This window comes from Diceros bicornis, chromosome 26 (genome assembly GCF_020826845.1).
Source record: "Diceros bicornis minor isolate mBicDic1 chromosome 26, mDicBic1.mat.cur, whole genome shotgun sequence".
Classification (NCBI taxonomy): Eukaryota; Metazoa; Chordata; class Mammalia; order Perissodactyla; family Rhinocerotidae; genus Diceros; species Diceros bicornis.
This window is the reverse complement of record NC_080765.1, coordinates 40,483,313-40,501,426: the sequence shown is the minus strand read 5'-3', so window position 1 is coordinate 40,501,426 and position 18,114 is coordinate 40,483,313. Positions and strand designations below refer to the sequence as shown.

General features: G+C 47.9%; 1 protein-coding gene across 3 annotated transcripts in view; it reads right to left on the bottom strand.

The window, feature by feature from the left end:
- Positions 1-17,903, bottom strand: part of USP7 (ubiquitin specific peptidase 7) — a 76,787-nt gene extending 58,884 nt beyond the window's left edge. The window contains exon 1 of one of the 3 annotated variants that reach the window (XM_058570078.1): positions 17,715-17,903. In XM_058570078.1, coding sequence (XP_058426061.1) covers positions 17,715-17,868 — 154 coding nt within the window. In that variant the 5' untranslated portion in view covers positions 17,869-17,903. Of the gene's footprint in view, positions 1-5,019; positions 5,186-17,714 lie in introns of those variants that run through there. The other 2 variants (XM_058570079.1, XM_058570080.1) reach the window with 2 other exon arrangements.
- Positions 17,904-18,114: the final 211 nt, after the last annotated feature.

Genomic DNA, 18,114 nt, shown 5'->3' with positions numbered 1-18,114 from the left:
TTAAAAGCAATAAAACTGAATTAGCAGCTATCAAAGCAATACAGGTTTATGGCTTCGGCACTCTCTTTCACACGCCAGCTTGCCAGCCAGCCATCTCCTGCACTACTGTTTAGCCTTAGAATTGCTGTTTCCTGAACGAGTATCTCCCACAAGTACACGGAACAAAAAAGGAACCTAAGATGGTCATCTCCAGCACAAATGATCCAGCAGTGAGGAAGACGGGTACACAAGTGGCGGCGCCACAGGTAGCACACGGGACAAAAGGTTTACTCGGCTCTTATGCAAGGCAAGTGGCTGCGGCCACGCAAAAAGGTTAGGGAAAAGGTGGCATCTGAAGGGGCTCCGAACCACTTTCCTGGGTTACCTGTCCTGCCTGCATTCCAGAAGCCGTCGCCATCTATGCAAGTGTGGGCCCAAAGCCACAGTGGGACCCCATGCTGCAGAGCATGTGTGTGCTGGGAGCCTGAAGCACAAAGGAGGCTGAGGCCATCCCGAGGACCTAGACTGGGCTGTAGACTTCCCCCATGGAGGGAAGGCAGCACACCTGAGTCCTCTTCTGCAGGGCGGGGACACGACAAAGCCGTCCTGTGGGCAGTCTGTTTTCGTAGCTGTGTAGGGTTCAGGAAGGATGGACGCGAGACCTGTAGGAAGGCTATTGCACAGTCCCAGCATGAGGCAACAGGGGCCTCCTTTAGGGTGGCGGCTGGAAAACCAAAAGGGCTTGGTAACAGGATGTGGGGATCAGAGCGAAGAATTCAAGGCCAACTCCCAAAGTCTGGAAGCTCGGTGACCTGGCTGCACTGCTACAACCTGGTTAACCCCATCAAGTGCATCACTAGATGCTCCAACTCCACTGCAAGAACTAGAACACTCTCACCAGAGAAGGCTATCGAGCTGACCCAACTTCAGTACCAGTGTCACAACGCACCAAATCCACTCATCTCCCCTATCACCCATTAAATTTTTCTTAAAATATTATACCACTAACCTAAATACTATTTATTTAGGCACATCAAGCCTAGGATTTCATAAATAATGTTGCTTAGATTGAGGCTGGTTATGTTTTCTTCCCGTCACATTAGGATATAGTTACCACAGGACATTTTTGCATAGTGCTGAAAATCAACTCGCTCCACCTGTGGTGTTGGCCATGCGTTATTCCTAAGTCTACCCCTTCCTCAGGTGCAAAGGTGCGACCACCACAGCAACACCACTGACTGAACATCTCCCATGCTCCCAACTCTGGGCCTGGCAGTTCATGTACGCCTCGTGCCTTCACCCTCATAACCCGGCTCGTGACCCACCTCCTTTTGTAGGATGCAGAAACCGAGGCACCAAGAGCTTAAGCAATGTGCATGAGGTCACACAACAATTAAATGGCAAAGTCCACATTCAAACTTAGGCCTGGCCCTACGCCCGTCCTCTCTGCCACCGCACTGGCCCACCATAAGTTTTAACTCCTCTCTCTCCCTTTCCACAAAACTGATTCCAAAAAAATAAAATCAAGGAGGAAAGGATACACTTTCTTCCCATATTTGCTGTTATCAATCTTTTATTTGTTTACAGATAATCAGAATCAGAACCAGGAGGGCTGATGCCTGTGGGGAGTAACTTCCAATCCTCCCAAACCTGACAGGCTCAGATGTTTCCAAGTTGGGCCTAATTTCTTCTATATTTCTTCTGGGTTCTCCGAGTTGATGTTCACTTTGCAGCTTCACAAAGAGTTCTTTTACCAACCAAAGCTAATGTGAGAGGAAAATCAATATTCTCTATTATTTTTGTCTTGTTACAGTGCTGCTATTTGAAAAGGAAACTTACATTTTAGACACAATAAAATGTTCAAGTTTGGTTTACCTGGTGCATGTGTGCAAGAGAACCCACTTCCCACTCCCAAACCTGCTTTAGCCGAAAAGTAACCTGAAATTCCAGCCACCCACACAAGTTTGGAAGAAAAAGAAATCCACTGCTGCTGCCCCCCAAACCAAAAAACACACAAGTCAGTGACCAATTCCTTTCGGAAACTGCAGCTGACTCACTGATCTGCTCTCAGCCTGGTGTCCTGACAGAGTGGTCTGAGCGTTGTACAAAGTCAGACAAAACTGTCTGTCCCATGAGCTCCAGAGATTACACTCTGAAACAGAGACTACTCACACGGGCAGAAGAACCACACCAGGGAACAAACATCAGGGTATTTACGTTTGTGCTGGCCAGGCAGTGCAGCAGAAGCGAGGCCTTGGGAAAACTTCCTGTTGATTCCACAGGGCATTAACACAGACCAGATTATCACCTCTCCAATACTCAGAGGGCAGAGGCCTGTGCAAGTCACCCCTTCAGCCCCTCGGCCTGTACTGCCTCTGAGTTAGACAGTGAACAAATAAACCGCCAAGCAAATTCATTCCTGGCCAGACCTAATAATGCCACCACCTCCACAGTTCTATTTGCCTCCCAACTTGAAATGTGCTGCTTCAGGCCTTACAGGAAACATGTGGTCCCAATCCCAATGAACTGCCAAGATGCCCCCATCTTTTCCCTCTCTGCCCTTGGTCCTTCACAACTTTCCTAATGCTCAGAAGAGGCCTTTTTAAAAATAACTAATCCTGAGCATTACCATTCTCCAGCAGATACGCAAGGACAGTGCAGAGTTCAGTCAAAAACAAATGCAACCCCAATAAAGTGGAGCAGGAGGAGGGAAACAAACATTGACCTATTGATAGGAAAACACAACCAACCAAACCAGTCTCCCAGGCTCCTTCGAAACCACCCTTCCCAGGAGGGGCAGGCAGGATGCTCCTCATTGACAAAGCCTTCCCTTCCTCAAGCTGATCAGAACTCGGACAGTTTCCAGCTGCTCATTCTATTGGAATCAAGGCAAAGACACTAAACAGGTGCATGTCACTATCATAGCCTGGCATATGAAGCCAACCAGAATTGATATTCAGTAATCCCACCCTTCTGACTTTTTAATAGGAAGCATTCTTTCACTTCTCCTAAACTACAATGTATACAAACCTAGCACCACATCTTAGGAGTATAAAGGCTAAGAACGGCTAAGACAGATTGCCTAAGACATAGGCAGTTTTTTAAACCACACACCTGTGGGTGCTCCACAGCCATAAGCCTTACAAAGGTACCTTCTGGATAATGAATCTGGGACAGAGTCCCACTCAAAAGAAACAAGTTTCTTAAGTTTAAGGAATCAGCATTAAGAACTGCAACCTTTGCCATCCAATTTGAGATTCTAGCAAATTTGCAGATTAATGATTTTAGGAGTGACCTTTCCGATGCAAACTTTGATATGAAAATAAAACTCCATGAGAAAAGAAAGTTGGCTTGAAAGCATGCTCTGACTTCTGAAAATTCTTCCACGGCTCTTCAACATTCTAGTCTTATAGAAAAGTCTTTGGAACTTGTGGACATGAGTATTTCCCCAACGACACAGTTCTGCACCAGAAATACGCTCTTCAGTGATATCGGTGTTTATTAATTCTCACTAGTGTTCAAAAACACTTGGAAAGTGGTAAGACAGTGTATGTGGAAAATCTATATGCTAGCTCTATTTGAATTTTTATCTTGACTGGGTGATATTCGAAAAAAACTGAAAAGCAACCCTTTTTGTTATGCGGCATACATAAAATTCTCTCAGCGATGTATTCCTTCAGCTAGCTGGTTTAATCACACAAGCCAAGCGCTCTGCGAAGTTATTGCCTTGCAGGGGCTGAGCGAAACAGCCAGCCAGGTCCATGGCTGGACTTGGCTCTCCTGTCCCCCATTACTGCTACCCTAAGTACCACTGGGCTGGTTCTGCAGGCATCTCTGCTACTTGGTCTTTTGCAATTCGGCAAGCCATTTTTTCAGGGAACGTCCAATTGTTAGCAGTAAGTTATTCACAGGGGAATACCGGTCACGGTAAGCATTCCCACCAAGTGTGCAGTGCCCCACATGTGTAGCCACCCCCCAGGGCAAATGCGGCTTTACCTGCGCTTCCTTAGCGCCTCCATTCATTTTATGCAACCCAAGAGCTCTTGCTAAAGGCAAAACAAGAACAAAACACTCAATGCCCCGTTCATTCAGGTGTCCCCTTTTGACTCCTGCCAGTCTGAGCCCTCAATCTAGGTAAGGAAACTGTCTTTTAAGACTACTTCGACTTTGCCCTTCAGGCCGTTGAGAAGTAAAAGATGCCTTCCAACGACCAACTCTGCTTGAGCTAGCTAAGTCCAAGACCCTCTCTCTTCCCTGCCTCTACGTCAAGTCTTGATAACCAGGACTTTATTCAGTGCCTTGCAAAACTGCTGCCACCTGGGCAGAGAACAAAGTTACCTCTGGCGTCAGGGTTGATTCGGATGTAGGCAGCCACGTGCGGCGGGGCTCTCAGGTAGTTTCAAACACACACCTGGCTGCATGCTGACTGCACCGCACACAGTCAGGTACCCCACTCCCCGAAACACAGGTAACTTAGAGACGAAGGGCGCCTGGCTCAAAACTCTGGGCCGGTGCAAAGGCTGAGAACACCTGCGTTCCTTGCAGGTATTGCAAAACGAAGGCCGGCGCCAGAAGCGCTGCCATGAAGTGCTCTGGGGGGACGCTCCGGGGGAGCGCACGGGAGCAGGTGCGCGCGAGCCCCGAGGCCAACCGGGCCTCGCAGTCCCGAGCTTACCGGCCAGGCGCGGGCCGGTCGGGGCAGGCCCCGGAGACGCCCGGGAAGGGGCCGGTCCCCGGAGCCTGGATCCCCACCCAGGCGGCGGGGCGGCCGCCGGCCGCGAGCAACGTCCCCGCGCGGCCCGGCGCCCCCGTTTACAGCTGCGGGCGCTCGGTGCCGGGAGGCCGGGGGGCCCGGGAGCAGACAACGAGCCGGCCGGGAGCCCGGCATGACGGTGCAGCCTCGCCGGGCGGCCCGGCCGAGGCCCGGCGGCCGCCCGGGGCCTGCTTAAAGATGGCGAGCCCCGCGCGCGGCTGCCGCGGCGCCCCGGCCACAATGGAGGCGCGCCGGCCCCGCCGCGCCGCGCCGGCCGCGGGCCTCACCTTCCATCTCCATGTCCTCGGGCTCGCTCAGCTGCTGCTCGCCCGCTTTCTGCTGCTGCTGCTGCTGCTGGTGGTTCATGTCGGCCGCGGCCTGGGCCTCGCCTGCGGCCGGGGGCCGGGGCTGCGGGCCCGGCGGGCGGGCGGCGAGCCGGGGCGGCGGCGGCGGCGGCGGCGGCGGGGCGGCCTCCTCCTCCCGCGCGTCGTCGGCGGCGGCGGCCCCGGGGCGGCCCGCGGCGGGCGGCGGCGGCGGCGGCGGCGGCGGCAGGGAGACGCGCACGTACTTGCTCGCGATTCGCCCAATCTCGGCGCCGAGGCGGGCGGGCGGCCGGCGGGCCGGGCCGGGCGGCCTCCTCGCTCGCCGCGGCCGCCGCCGCCGCAGCCGCCGCCGCCGCGGGGCCCGCCTCCCGCCGCCGGGGCCGGGGCCGGGGCCGCGGGGCCGCGGGCCGGCCGGGGGCGGAGGGCGGCCGGGCGGGGGCCGCGGAGTCAGCCCCGCCTCGGGCCGGGCGCGGCGGCGCGCGGGAGGCCTGGCGGGGCGCGGCGGGCCTGCGGGGCCGGGGGCCGGCGGGCGCGGCGGCGGCGCGGGCGGGCGACGGGCCGGCCGCGCTCGGGGCGCTGCGGCCTCCGCCTCCTCGGCGTCGTCGTCGGGGCTCGGGCAGCGGACGCGGCGGCCGGCGGCTCGGCTCGGCTCGCTCTCAAAATGGCGGCGGCGTGAAATGTCACATCCGCATGGGGGGCCGGGAGCGAGCTAGCGAGCGAGCGGGCGAGGAGAGCGGGCGGGCGGGCGCCGGGCGGAGGGCGGAGCGGGAGCGGAGGGCGGAGCCGGGAGGCGGAGCGGGGAGCGGCCCGCCCGCCGCCGCCGCGCCCCCCGCGCGCCCCGGCCCTGCCCGGCCGCGGCGCCTGCCCCCGGCCCGAGGGGCTGAGAGCCCCGCAGTCTGCCCCAGCCCGGCGACTGCGTCGCCAGAAGGACCCAGTGGCGGCCGGGGGTGGGGGCCGAAAACCTGCCCCCGCCCGTGACCCGGCGAGTCGCTGATACTGCCCGCAGACGCTTAGGAGAGGGCCCGGAACAGAGCAGGAGCTGTTTTTATTATTATTGACCCCCCTTAACCGATCTGTGATTCATTCACCCCATACCCAACGTGGGAGAACTTATTTTCTCACCGTAGCCCAACCCAGAAAAGTTTAGTCCCTCAAAACCAACCCAAATAGCTTTTCCTTTGGCGTTAATTTACTCCCTTTCAGCCCAGTCTGGCTAAGATTATTCACCCAGGGCCCCTCTCATTCCTGGAAGGATTCGGCGAAGATATGTCCCGTTCTGTCTCCTCCCATCCTTGAGAGACTGGTGATTAGGGTCGCAACTCTTCTATGGTAACCAAGGCAGCGTGGGTGAATAAGGACTGAGAAAAAGGATATACATTTCTGCGCATCTGTACGTCTAACTGACCGTCTCAAGGGAGAATATAAATTTGCCCTAAAATGGCCAGGAGACTATGATTCTTGTCTCACTTTTCATCTCATCTCCTTACTCTGCCTTTGTCTCCAGTTTATTTAGTGTCCATTTCCCCACGCACAAAAGAATGTTTTGTTCACTGTGGTATCCCAAATGCCTGAGACACCGCAAGTACTCAATAAATATTTGTTGAATGAATGTACGATTCAAATGCGACTGGGTTCCCCAAGCATTGCGTACACTTCAAGGTTTCCCTCCCGTGAATTTCCTTCTAGACCAAAGAAGTGAGCAAGCAAGAGGGATGGAATCACGTCAGCAGGAATCAATCCCAGCCCCTGGGTCACCCCAGATTCTGAAGAGGTGTTGTCATTCACACAAATTCTCACAAATGCTAATCAACAGTTCTCAGATGCAAAGGAACCTCTCCAGCTCGCAGAGTCTTGGGGGAGGGCAGAAAGACCTTCTGGCAGAGGAAGGGGTGGGACGGAGTGATATGCGTGCCTATCAAGTTGCACATGGGCCAACCTTATCTTCATGGCTGGGTTCAAAACCAACCAGGGAACTATCAGAAGTAAAAACAATACGTGCATGATGGATAAATTAAATGTGGTATACCCATCCAATGAAATACTATTTGACAATAAAAAAGGAGACATTGGTACATGCTACCTGAGCCTTGAAAACATTATGCTGAGTGAAACAAGCCAGACACATAGTGTATGGTTCCAATTACATGAAATGTCCAGAGCAGGCGAATCAATCTATAGAAACAGAAAGTGGATTAGAGACTGAGTGAGTCAAGGTTTGGCGAGTGACTGCTACTAGGTACAGGATTTCTTTTGGGGATGATGAAAATATCCTAAAATTTGCTTCTGGTTATAGTTGCACGACTCTGTGCATATACTAAAAACTATTGAATTGTACTCTTTAAATGGGTGAATTGTATGGTACATGAATCATATCTCAATAAAACTAATTTTTTTAAAAGAGCATCTTGCAAAGGACACGTGAGGAATGAGGAAGACCACAGTGGACAGTGTTCATAGTCTAGGCAAGAGATGGCGATGGATGGGACCAGGGTGGTGGTGGAGATGGAGGGGAGAGGACAGGTTTAGGTGTGAGGTATGTGGGCAGGTGGAATTGGCTGGACTTGCTGATAGAGACTGGAGTCCGGTGGGAGGGAAAGAGAAGAATCGAGCATCGCTCAGATTCTTGGCTTGAGCAACTGGGTGGATGACGGTGCCAATTGCTAACCTGGGGAAGAAGTCTGGGAGAGACACAGGTTTGGAAGGAAAATTAAGAGTAAGGTTCTTTGGCTTTGTTTTCTGTTGTCCTTATTTGTTCATTTGCTTGCGGTTGTTTTTTTTTTTGGCCGTATTATGTTTGAGATGCCTGTTATCCATCCATATGGATGGGGCAGGGAGTTAGGTCAACAGGAGTCTGGGCTGAAGGTAGAGGTGTGTGGAGGTGGTCTGGGAGCCTGGAGGCCACCTAGGGAGATGGTGACAGAGCAGATATAGGCCATATTCAGAGACTGATAAAAGGAGGGACCAGCAAAGTAGACTGTCTCAAGTAGGCCCATCCACCTAGTCACTCCATCCCAGTACCTGGTTTACTTTCTCATACTCTTAACCAGTATTTGCAATGACCGCAATTATTTGTTTGCATAGCATAAGGGAGATTGTCCATTAGTGAGATGGAGGGGGGCCATGTGGAAGGACCTGAGAGTGGCCTCTGTAGGCTGAGGGAGAGGACCCAGCCACCAGCCTGAAAACAGGGACCTTGGAACTGAATTCTGCCAACAGCGTGAATGAGGTGGTCCTCCACAGCCGTCAGAGGAGATCCCCACCCTTGGCTTTGGCCTTGTGAAACCCTAAGAAGAGAACCCACTGGAGCTGGCCTGGACTTCCGATCTACAGAACTGTGAGATCATACATGGGTGTCATTTTACACTTCTAAGTTTGTGGTAGCTTATTGTGCAGCAATAAAGAAATGAATACACATAAATAATCTGTCTCCCCTCCTAGAAGCATCTTGAGGGGAGACACTGTCTTTTTCATAGCTCTATCCTTGGTGCCTAGCACCGTGCCTGGTACACAGTAGATGTTCAATAAAGATTGAATGAACGATTTCATTTCAGCTAATGTGTACTAACTGCTTGCTAGGAGCCCGGGGCTGCCTGGGATACAAAGAAGGAAAAGGTAGTACTTCCTTTTTTTCTTTGTTGGTTTAGGTTTCACAAGGTTGGCACTGCCAAGCTCATTGTCCTGCCATTACGATATCTTAACCTCATTTGATATTTTATTTTATTGAGGTAACATTGGTTCATAATATTATATAAATTTCAGGTGCACATCATTATATTTCAGTTTCTGTGTAGACTACATCATGTTCACCACCCCAAAGACTAATTACCATCGGTCACCGAACACATGTGCCCTGTCACCCCTTTCGCCCTCCCTGCTCCCCCCGGCCCCTCTGGTAACCACCAATCTAATCTCTGTCTCTATGTGTTTGTTTGTTGTTGTTTTTATCTTCCACTTATGAGTGAAATCATACGGTATTTGACTTTCTCCCTCTGACTGATTTCAGGCACAATACCCGCAAGGTCCGTCCATGTTGTTGCAAATCTGACAAAGAAAAAGTACAAATTCTTTGCTCTTTCCCGCCTTGCCCCTATCTTTCATGGAGGAGTGGATGGTCGGTGGAGAGTTCATTTCGAGGCCACCACAGCCACTAGAAAAGCAGTAGCAGTGACCTTTGAGGCGTACCAAGAAGGCCCAGGCTCGATTATTCCAGAGGGCTCTGCTAGCCTGTTCTCATCTTCCCCTGGTGGAATTATGTCTGCATTAGCTGTAAAGCCCATTTGCACGCAGAAGTGTGTGTGGAAGGACTCCGCAGAAGAGGCGAATCAGCTGAGTAATGCCAGCTTCCTAGAGGTTTAATGCCAAGACACAAAGGACCTGGAGGCTCCAAGGGGCGACAGGACTCAGGGCGCCATTTCTCATCATTGCCATGTTTTTAGAATTTCATAATGCCTATCCTGGTTCAGAAACTGGGGACCTAAGGAAAAGCCGGAGAACCGGGGAGACAGGAACCGCTGGAGAGCCTGACTTGTCATTAGGCAGAGCCGGTCAAGGGTAAGGGAGGGGCCACCCTATCATTACTCTGAGCAAAACATATTTTGCTGCTCCCGGGGCTCGTGCCATGACTTGGCATAAATAGCCGGTTGGTTTTTCTTCTTGAGAAACAAAATATTTATCTACCTGGAAGCTATATTGGTCAGGGTCAAAATAATTTAGCAGAAGTGTCAGAGAAGAAATGGGAATAACAGAAGCTTTTTTTTCCAGTATAATTAAATTATAATCCATACCTGGGAAGATGACCTAACCCCCACCCCACCCCCCCAACCACAAGTTTAGTGAGGATGATTTGGGCTTAGAAATGAGGCATTTAGCCAAAGCCGTGCAGCTGGATGTGGTTTGGGAGGGTAAGAGGCTTCAGGATTCAGAACCGATGATCTAGGTTCCATTGGGGGTTCTGTAAACTCAACCTTGGGAAGTTGACTTAACCTCTTTGATTAAGGTTCTTATCAGGGAAATGAGGACGACGGTTTCTACCCAAAGGAGCTGTTGTGGAAACCAAGTGAAAAGATAAAACTTTTCTCGAATGCTTCACAATCCAGAGGCTGTGAGATGGTCATTGGAAGAACAAGGGGGAATGAGACCCCAGCCCCCAGTTCCTGGCCCACCATCCTTTCCCTCCAAACGGGTCATAGGTTGAGTACCTACTATGTGCCAAGGACTGGGCTGCCTGAGTTTAAGTAAATGGCAAAAATGACCACAGGGTGACTAACTAAAAGTCATGTGACCAGCATTCTTCTGGGCTGTGAGATGGCAAAATGCTAATGCTGTTATTGCAACAAGCTCTTTGCTGGAACGACTGCTCATGGGTAGCCAGGTGTGCATGGAGATGTTGGGGTCCCGTTTATTTCTTCAAAAAAAAAACCGCTCACAAAAGATGCTTTGGTAGTGTGACCGGTCAACTAGAAGTTTAAAAACAAAGTTGCAGTAATAAGAGGCAGTGAGAACACGGGCAGCCAAAGGAGATTTCTTTTCCATCTGTTTTTTTTCCTTCATTTTTTAAGGAAAATTAGTCAAAGTATTACCATGTCTCTTGGCCAGACTCTCTCAAAAGGGTAAGAACATGGAACAATGGGATATTTTCAATTATGCGATTTTGAAGAAAACAATTTAAGCGCTCAGTTAAATAGCGCTTACTGTAAGCCAGGGACTTCTTAAAGCACTTCATAGGCATTAACTCATTCGAGTCTCACAACAACCTATGAGGCAGGTACGATTATCCCCATTTGACGGATGAGGTCACTGAGGCACAGTCTACAGGTTAAGGAACTGGCTCAAGGTCACACAGGCAGTAAAAGAGAAGAAGCCCCAATTTGAACGCAGCCAATCTGGCTCCATATACCACAATAGAAAAATATGAATAAGAGACTCATTTTCTACCCCAAATGTGAAATGCCCCTCCCCCACTAAAAGCATGAATCAGGAATCCTATCATTTCACAACTGTGTTTACACTATTTTCTCATCCACATTGGTTGGAAAACAGATACAGGCCATCTCTGAGCAGCACTGCTCCTGAATCATGCAAAATCTTCTCCAGGAACCGTCCTTTGCTTAAAAGGCAACCACTCTGTATTTTCATTTGGCCAAGATTAGCCTAGAAGTTTATCACATTAAGTACATTCTTGGCAGAATTTTCTCAGCACAAATTGTAAACCAGATAATAAGTAACTACTCACAGAGCAGGGAATACGCTTTACGTGGTATCTTGCTTAATCCTCACCACCAGGTAAGAGCAATAATAATTGCTAGTGTTTAGCGAGTGCTTCCCCATGCCTAGGCAATGTTCCAAGGGCTTTAAGTTAACTCATTCATTTAATCCTCTCAACCACCCTGTGCAATAAAACTGTCATACACCCCTCTTCATAGGTAAGGAAACCAAGGGACAGAGAAGGGAGATGCTCAGGGTCTCAAAGGTAATAAATAGCAAGGGAAAGGTTTCTTAATATAAGTTAAACACAGAATAATTAGCACAAGAGTGACCCAGCTATTCCACTCCCGGGTATATACCAACAGAATCGAAAAGGGGCCTCCAACAAAAACCTGTACCTGAATGTTCATAGCAGCACTATTCACAATCACCAAAAGCTGGAAACAACCCAAATGTCCATGGACAGATGAATGGATTAAAAAATGTGGTACATATCCATACAGCAGAATATTATTCAGCCATTAAAAAGAATGAAGTACTGAAATATGCAACAACATGGATGAACCTTGAAAACATTCTGGTAAATGAAAGAAGCCAGACACAAAAGGCCACATGTTGTATGATTCCATTTACATGAAATATCCCGAGTGGACAGATCCATACAGGCAGAAAATAGATTCGTAGTTGCCAGTGGCTAGGGGGAGGGGAGAATGGGGAGTGACTGCTAAAAGGTACCGGATTTTAGGGAAGGAGGGAAAATATTCAAAATTGACTGTGGTGATGGTTGCACAACTCTCTGAATACACTACAAACCACTGGATTAATTATATACTTGAAACAGGTGCATTGTGTAGTATGTGAATTATATCTTGATAAAGCTGTTATTTAAACAAACAAACAAAAATTTCAACTCTGGCAGCCTGAACGTCACTCCACAGGAGCTGTTAACAGTCACACCAGGTTGCCTTCACCCAGGCAGGCCTGTCAGTATTTCAAAACCCACAGCCAAGGAATTCCTAAATTAATGCTCTGCCACTGAATTAATACAAAATAGCCATTGTTTTGCCTGGACCACTCTGTGCCAGCCACTTCTCTTACATTAACTCCACTTTTCACACCAGCCGGGCAGGTTGGGTTCTAGGCTCCCATATTTTCTGGGAGGGTTGTGTTCTTGAAGACCTGGCAACATTTAAAGCGAATCATTCAAGACTAACCTTGACAACGAAGGGTGGGTATTTCTGTTTACCAGCTCAGTGGGGTTACCGTAGTGATGAGAATATAGACACAGGATACTTCGGGCCTCTTGGACCTACCTGCCTTGAGGTTACTGGATCTTTAAATTAACGTGGGGTGTAAGGAATTTGCATTATCTCACTTTAAGACAAAAAGTGAGACTTTCCCCTTTATTTATTGCATTGATTCAAATTTACACTGAAAATAACAACCCTATATGGTTATCTTTCTTTTATGGAGAAGTTGGCAACTTGTCCAAAGTCACAGAGCAAATAAGAGATGGAACCAGGATGCTAAGTAAGTCTAACTCCAAGTTGGGGCTCACGTGTCCCGACCTCCTAGGGCTCCATATAGTATTCCTTTTTTGGGGGGGGGGAGTGAGGAAGATTTGCCCTGAACTAACATCTGTGCCAATCTTCCTCCATTTTGTATATGGAACACCGCCACAGCATGGCTTGATGAGCGGTGTATAGGTCTGTGCCTGGGATCTGAACACGAGAACAGTGGGCCACCGAAGTGGAGCACGTGAAATTAACCACTACGCCACTGGGCCGGCCCCCCATAGTATCCCTTTTTAAAAGTATTTGGTCTATGAACACGCACACACACACACAAAGTATTTGGTCTAAGGTGGAATCATTAAAACCTTAGATTCATTAAAAACCTCGAGTTTAGGAACTTTTAAGTTTCTAAAACCTCTAACAGTTTGGATTTGAATAGAAGCTTTTGGCTTCCATCGAATCGTTGGCTCTCATTTGTTTTCATTTTGAGCATCTGTGCATAATGGATAGCAGGCCCTCACCTCTCTGAACCTGCTTCTGCATGTACGGAAAGTGGAAAATCGTGCCTCCTTGTCCACCTCACCAAGATATGGTCAAGTTCAAATGGGATAAAGCAGGGGTGGCAAACTGCAGCCCATGGGCCACATGTGTCTGGCTTACTTCCTATTGTGGTATAGCCCAGGAACTAAGAATGGTTTTTACTTCTTTTTTCAACGGTTGAAAAAAAAATCGAAGAGGAATATTTCATGACACCTGAAAATTATGTAAATTTTACATTTCCGTGTCCATTAATAAGTTTTTATTGGAATATGGCCACACCCATTCATTTACTTATTGTCTGTGGCTGATACAGTGACAAAGTGGAGTAGTTGCGACAGACTGTATGGCCGGAAAAGTCCAAACTGTTTACTATCTGGGCCTTTATAGAAAAAGCCTGCTGGCCTCCGGAATAAAGGATGCTCTTGGTAAAATACCATCTGCCACATACATTTCAGCGATTATTTATTCTCCTTATTAACAATGTTCCTAATATAGACAAACTTTTTTTAACTTCCTATATTTTTGAACTAAGGTTTATTTGTGAGCATGCATTTTCTTCTATAAGATATTTTTCAAGATGTTAACCCAACAAATGACAAATAGGGAAAAAATACTCATGGATAGACAAAGGACAGAGATCCTTGATGTGGAAAGAATACTTTTAGATAAAGACAAACTAAGCTTATAATCATTAATTTGGTCATAAAACCAAATAACAAATATTGAGCAAACAACGCTCAACCTAGTTAGTGACAAAGAAACCCAAATTAAATATAAGACACTTTTTCACCCAGCAGATTGGCCATGGTTGAAAATTTAAAAGATAAGGGGCTGGCCCGGTGGCGTAGTGGTTGAGTTCATGTGCTCTGCTTCTGCAGCCCGGGGTTCGCTAGTTTGGATCATGGGCGCAGACATACACACCACTCATTGGGCCATGCTGAGGCGGAGCCCACATGGAGCTACTGGAAGGATGTACAGCTATGACATACAACAGTCTCCTGGGGCTTTGGGGAGAAAAAAGGAAAAAGTAAAGGAGGAAGATTGGCAACAAATGTTAGCTCAGGGCCAATCTTCCTCAAAAAAAAAAAGAAAAGAAAAAAAATTTTAAAGATGAATACCCAGTGATGGAGAAGATGCAGGGAAACGGACATACATTGCATATGGGATGTTTCCCTAAATGATAATTTAAAGTGTTTTACCTTTTTAAATTTAAAATGTCTTTAAATTTAAAACACATATAGGTTTGGAACAAAAAGACAAAATATTTTCCGTTATTTATTCAACAAATATTTCATGAGCGTCAGAGTGCCAGGCCATGGGGAAGAATTGACATTTGATATAATTGTGGTGGGAAGCCATTGAAGGGTTTTAAGTAGCGAATGGCATGATCAGATTTACACTTTTAAAAATATCTCTTTCGCTGCTGGGTGGAGATTGGGCCCTGGGGCAGGGAGACCAGTTAACAGGCTTTGGCAATTGTGAACAAGAGAGAGACTTGTATTTATGTTAAGTGAAAGAAGCCAGTTACAAAGGACCACATATTGTAGGCTCCCATTTATACGAAATATCCAGAATAGGCAAATCCATAGACAGAAGGTAGATTAGTGGTTGCCAGGGGCTGGGGGTGGGGAACGGGAAGTGACTGCTAATGAGCACAGGTTTCTTTTGGGGGCAATGAAAATATTCTGAGATTAGAATTGTGGCAATGGTTGCACAACTTTGTAAATATACTAAAATCCACCAAATTGTGCGCCTTAAAAGGGTGAATATTGGGTATGTGAGTTATATCTCAATTGAAAATAGATATAAAAATAAAAAGGAAACTGGTGATATTAATTTTGATAATATACTTCATTTAGCCCAATTATATTGAAAAATTATCACTTTGATAGGTAACTGACAAGTTATTGAGACATTTTACATTATTTTTTTTTACTAAGTCTTCTAAATCTGATATATATTTCACACAGCTTATCTCATTTAGATGCTAAAATTGCATTGGAAATACTTGATCTGCATTTAGATTTCATAACATTTACCCTTAAAAAAATAGAGTCAAAATGTTATCAGGAGCTGTTTAAACGGTATTTTAAAGTATTTTTCAAATTTCCTTTGAAGATAATATATTAATTAAAAAAAAAAAGTAGAACCACATACCCAGGTTGTTCCAAACACACTTAAAAGTTTTCCAGTAACAGAATCAAGCATCAGTTTTTAAACTTAAATTAATTAAAATTAAATTCAATTAGAAGTTCAGCTCCTCAGTGGCACTTGTCATATTTCAAAGGCTCAATTGCCACGTGGGGCTGGTGGCTCCCGTACTGAAAAGCCCAGATATAGAACATTCCCATCATTGCAGAATGTTCACTTGGCAATGCTGTCTTAGAGGGCATGGTGAGGATTAACTGAATCGATGGACTTCAGTGCTTAGTACCATGCCGGTCCAGTTCTCACTATAGTACTCAATTCCATGTGGTTCCTTCATCGCTGCATCCTCCAGGTAGCCCAATCTTCCTGGCCAGGCAAGTCCCAAGCCTGTCCATCATGCCTGTCCCTCTCTCTTCCCACCTGTACCTCTATTCTGCCTCCTAATAACTCCTAAATGAGTCCCTCGCCTCTGTCCATCTCTGCTTGCCCAAGTTCAGGCCACCATTCTTTCTCACCCTCCTGTGCTTTGGCTCTTTCCCCCTCCACCCGCCATGGACCAAGTGCAATATCCTAGGGGCATTCCCAGACCTATCTAGGCGTTCTCCACCTCTAAGCCATTCCTCCACACAGCAGCCAGAGTCATCCTTTCAAAATGCAATTTGATGGAGTAACTCAGTAACTCCCTCTCTTAAAAACCTCCTAGATCTGGCCTTGCTTGATCTGGCCTCTCCCTGCCTGCCTTTCTGCCCCACCTTGAATCTGGAAGTGCCTCCAGCCTCAGAGCCTTTCCCGAGATGCCCCATCCTCTTCCCTCCAACCACCTTGGCCTCGGTGACCCCAGTCACTTTCTCAGGGTCACCGTCACTGGACTTTATCCCCCCGCTTCATAGCAGCTGGTGCAGTTGGTAGCCACCTGCGTGTGACTTTTGATTAACAGCGTTGATGAGTTTACATAAGTTAATAAGTGTTTATTGCCTTCCTCCTACTAGATGGGAGTTTCTTGAATGAAAAGGGGGCCGTATCTGCCTCGTTTATCCCCTGTCCCCATGGCTAGGCACACATAGGTGCTCAAAAAATATACGTGAGTTGAAATTTTTTTAGTGTAGATTTCATTAAAAAAACAAGTGTCTCTTTCTTTGGCATGTAGCCTCCACGAGATCGGAACTCCCCTTCTCTCCTTCAAGGTAGAATCCATAGGAAAGACTCAAATAGCGCCTGACGGAGCAAACAGATTCATTTGTAGGTTTCTGGGAGCCAGAATGTCTGAGGCAGCTGTGAGGAGTAACCTGAGCTTGGTAGCTGCCCCATCACAATGAGGAAAGCCCACACCCTCCTCCAGCGCTCCCACTCCACCCCCACGCACGGCACACAGCCCTCTCCCCGTCTGTGGGATTCCGAAGGATGAATTCTGTGAGTAGGCAAAGCAAGGAAGGGCGTCCCCTGCGCCGGGAACCGGCAAGAAAATGTGCAGGAGGAAGAAGATGGTGTTCAAACGTCCACCAGAATGTCAGTTACAGAGGCGTGAGAATAAGGGCCCGGGAGCTTCAGATGAAATCGTGGAGGGCGAGCACCTTGCAAGTTTACGCAGCTAGAACAGATGTTCAGGATTTTAATGTTAACTTAATACGATTTCAGCTCCGGACTGGTGTGACACCCAGATTAAAAAAAAAAACTTTTTTTTTGGAGGATGAAATGACATTTCTAAATACAATAGTCAGTTGGCAGTACTCAATCAGGTGGTCTCTTTTAAGGTGATCTGTTTCTACCTTGAAAGAGAACTGGATTAAAAAACATTACAAAGGTGATTTAAGGGATTTTCAAGGGTAATGGCGACCACACCGGCATTTGTATCATCTTGGGGTCTGGGTTCTGTGTAGGAGCCCTTTAGCCATTATTCTGGTCAGACCTGATAACAACTCACCCTTCTCTGCTCTCCACTCTGCCTCGCCTCTGTCCCCACATCCATCCGTCCACCAGTTACTCAAAGACCCAACTCCATTTGGTCAATCCAATCAATTTCCAAAGGACCAACGCCAAAGGCAAGAGAATGAAACAGTTTCAACTGCAAAAGAAGAGGCCAAACACTTATTTGCAAATCACTAAAACCCTCCAGAGAAGAAACAAACCACCTATCGAAGGCAGTGCAAGATTTCCGTACGGCAGCCAAGGACAAAATCTACTCTAGTCCTTGAAATCAACAGCTTTCTTATGAACCAGCGACGGAGTCGGCAAATATGATTCTAAAAAGCATACCTTGTGTTTTGCGGCTGTCCCTCCAGAAGAAGCTAGCCAGTAAACACCTGGATTGGAGGCTGGTGCTCGGGACGCCAGGGGGAAGCTCCATCAGGATTTTGGAGAGAGGCCGCCCTCTGCGCCTGTGGCTAGGCTTCAATGGAGGCACAGACATCTGTTTTTGAGGTGGCCTTGGCTGCTTGGTGAATCGCATGAAATCAAGTTCTCTGGGGCCTCACAGAGCATCCTGCGCCTGGCAGAGAAGGTTGAGAGACATGGTGCTCGCCTTCTGAACCCTCGCCTTTTATAGGCCCCCTCCCACCCACCCCATCCCTGGGCAGGTCCAAAGGCAGGGTCTGGATCTTTGTTTCATTTGCATAACTTAAATGTTTACTTAAGGGGCGGTTCCAAATTAAAAGAA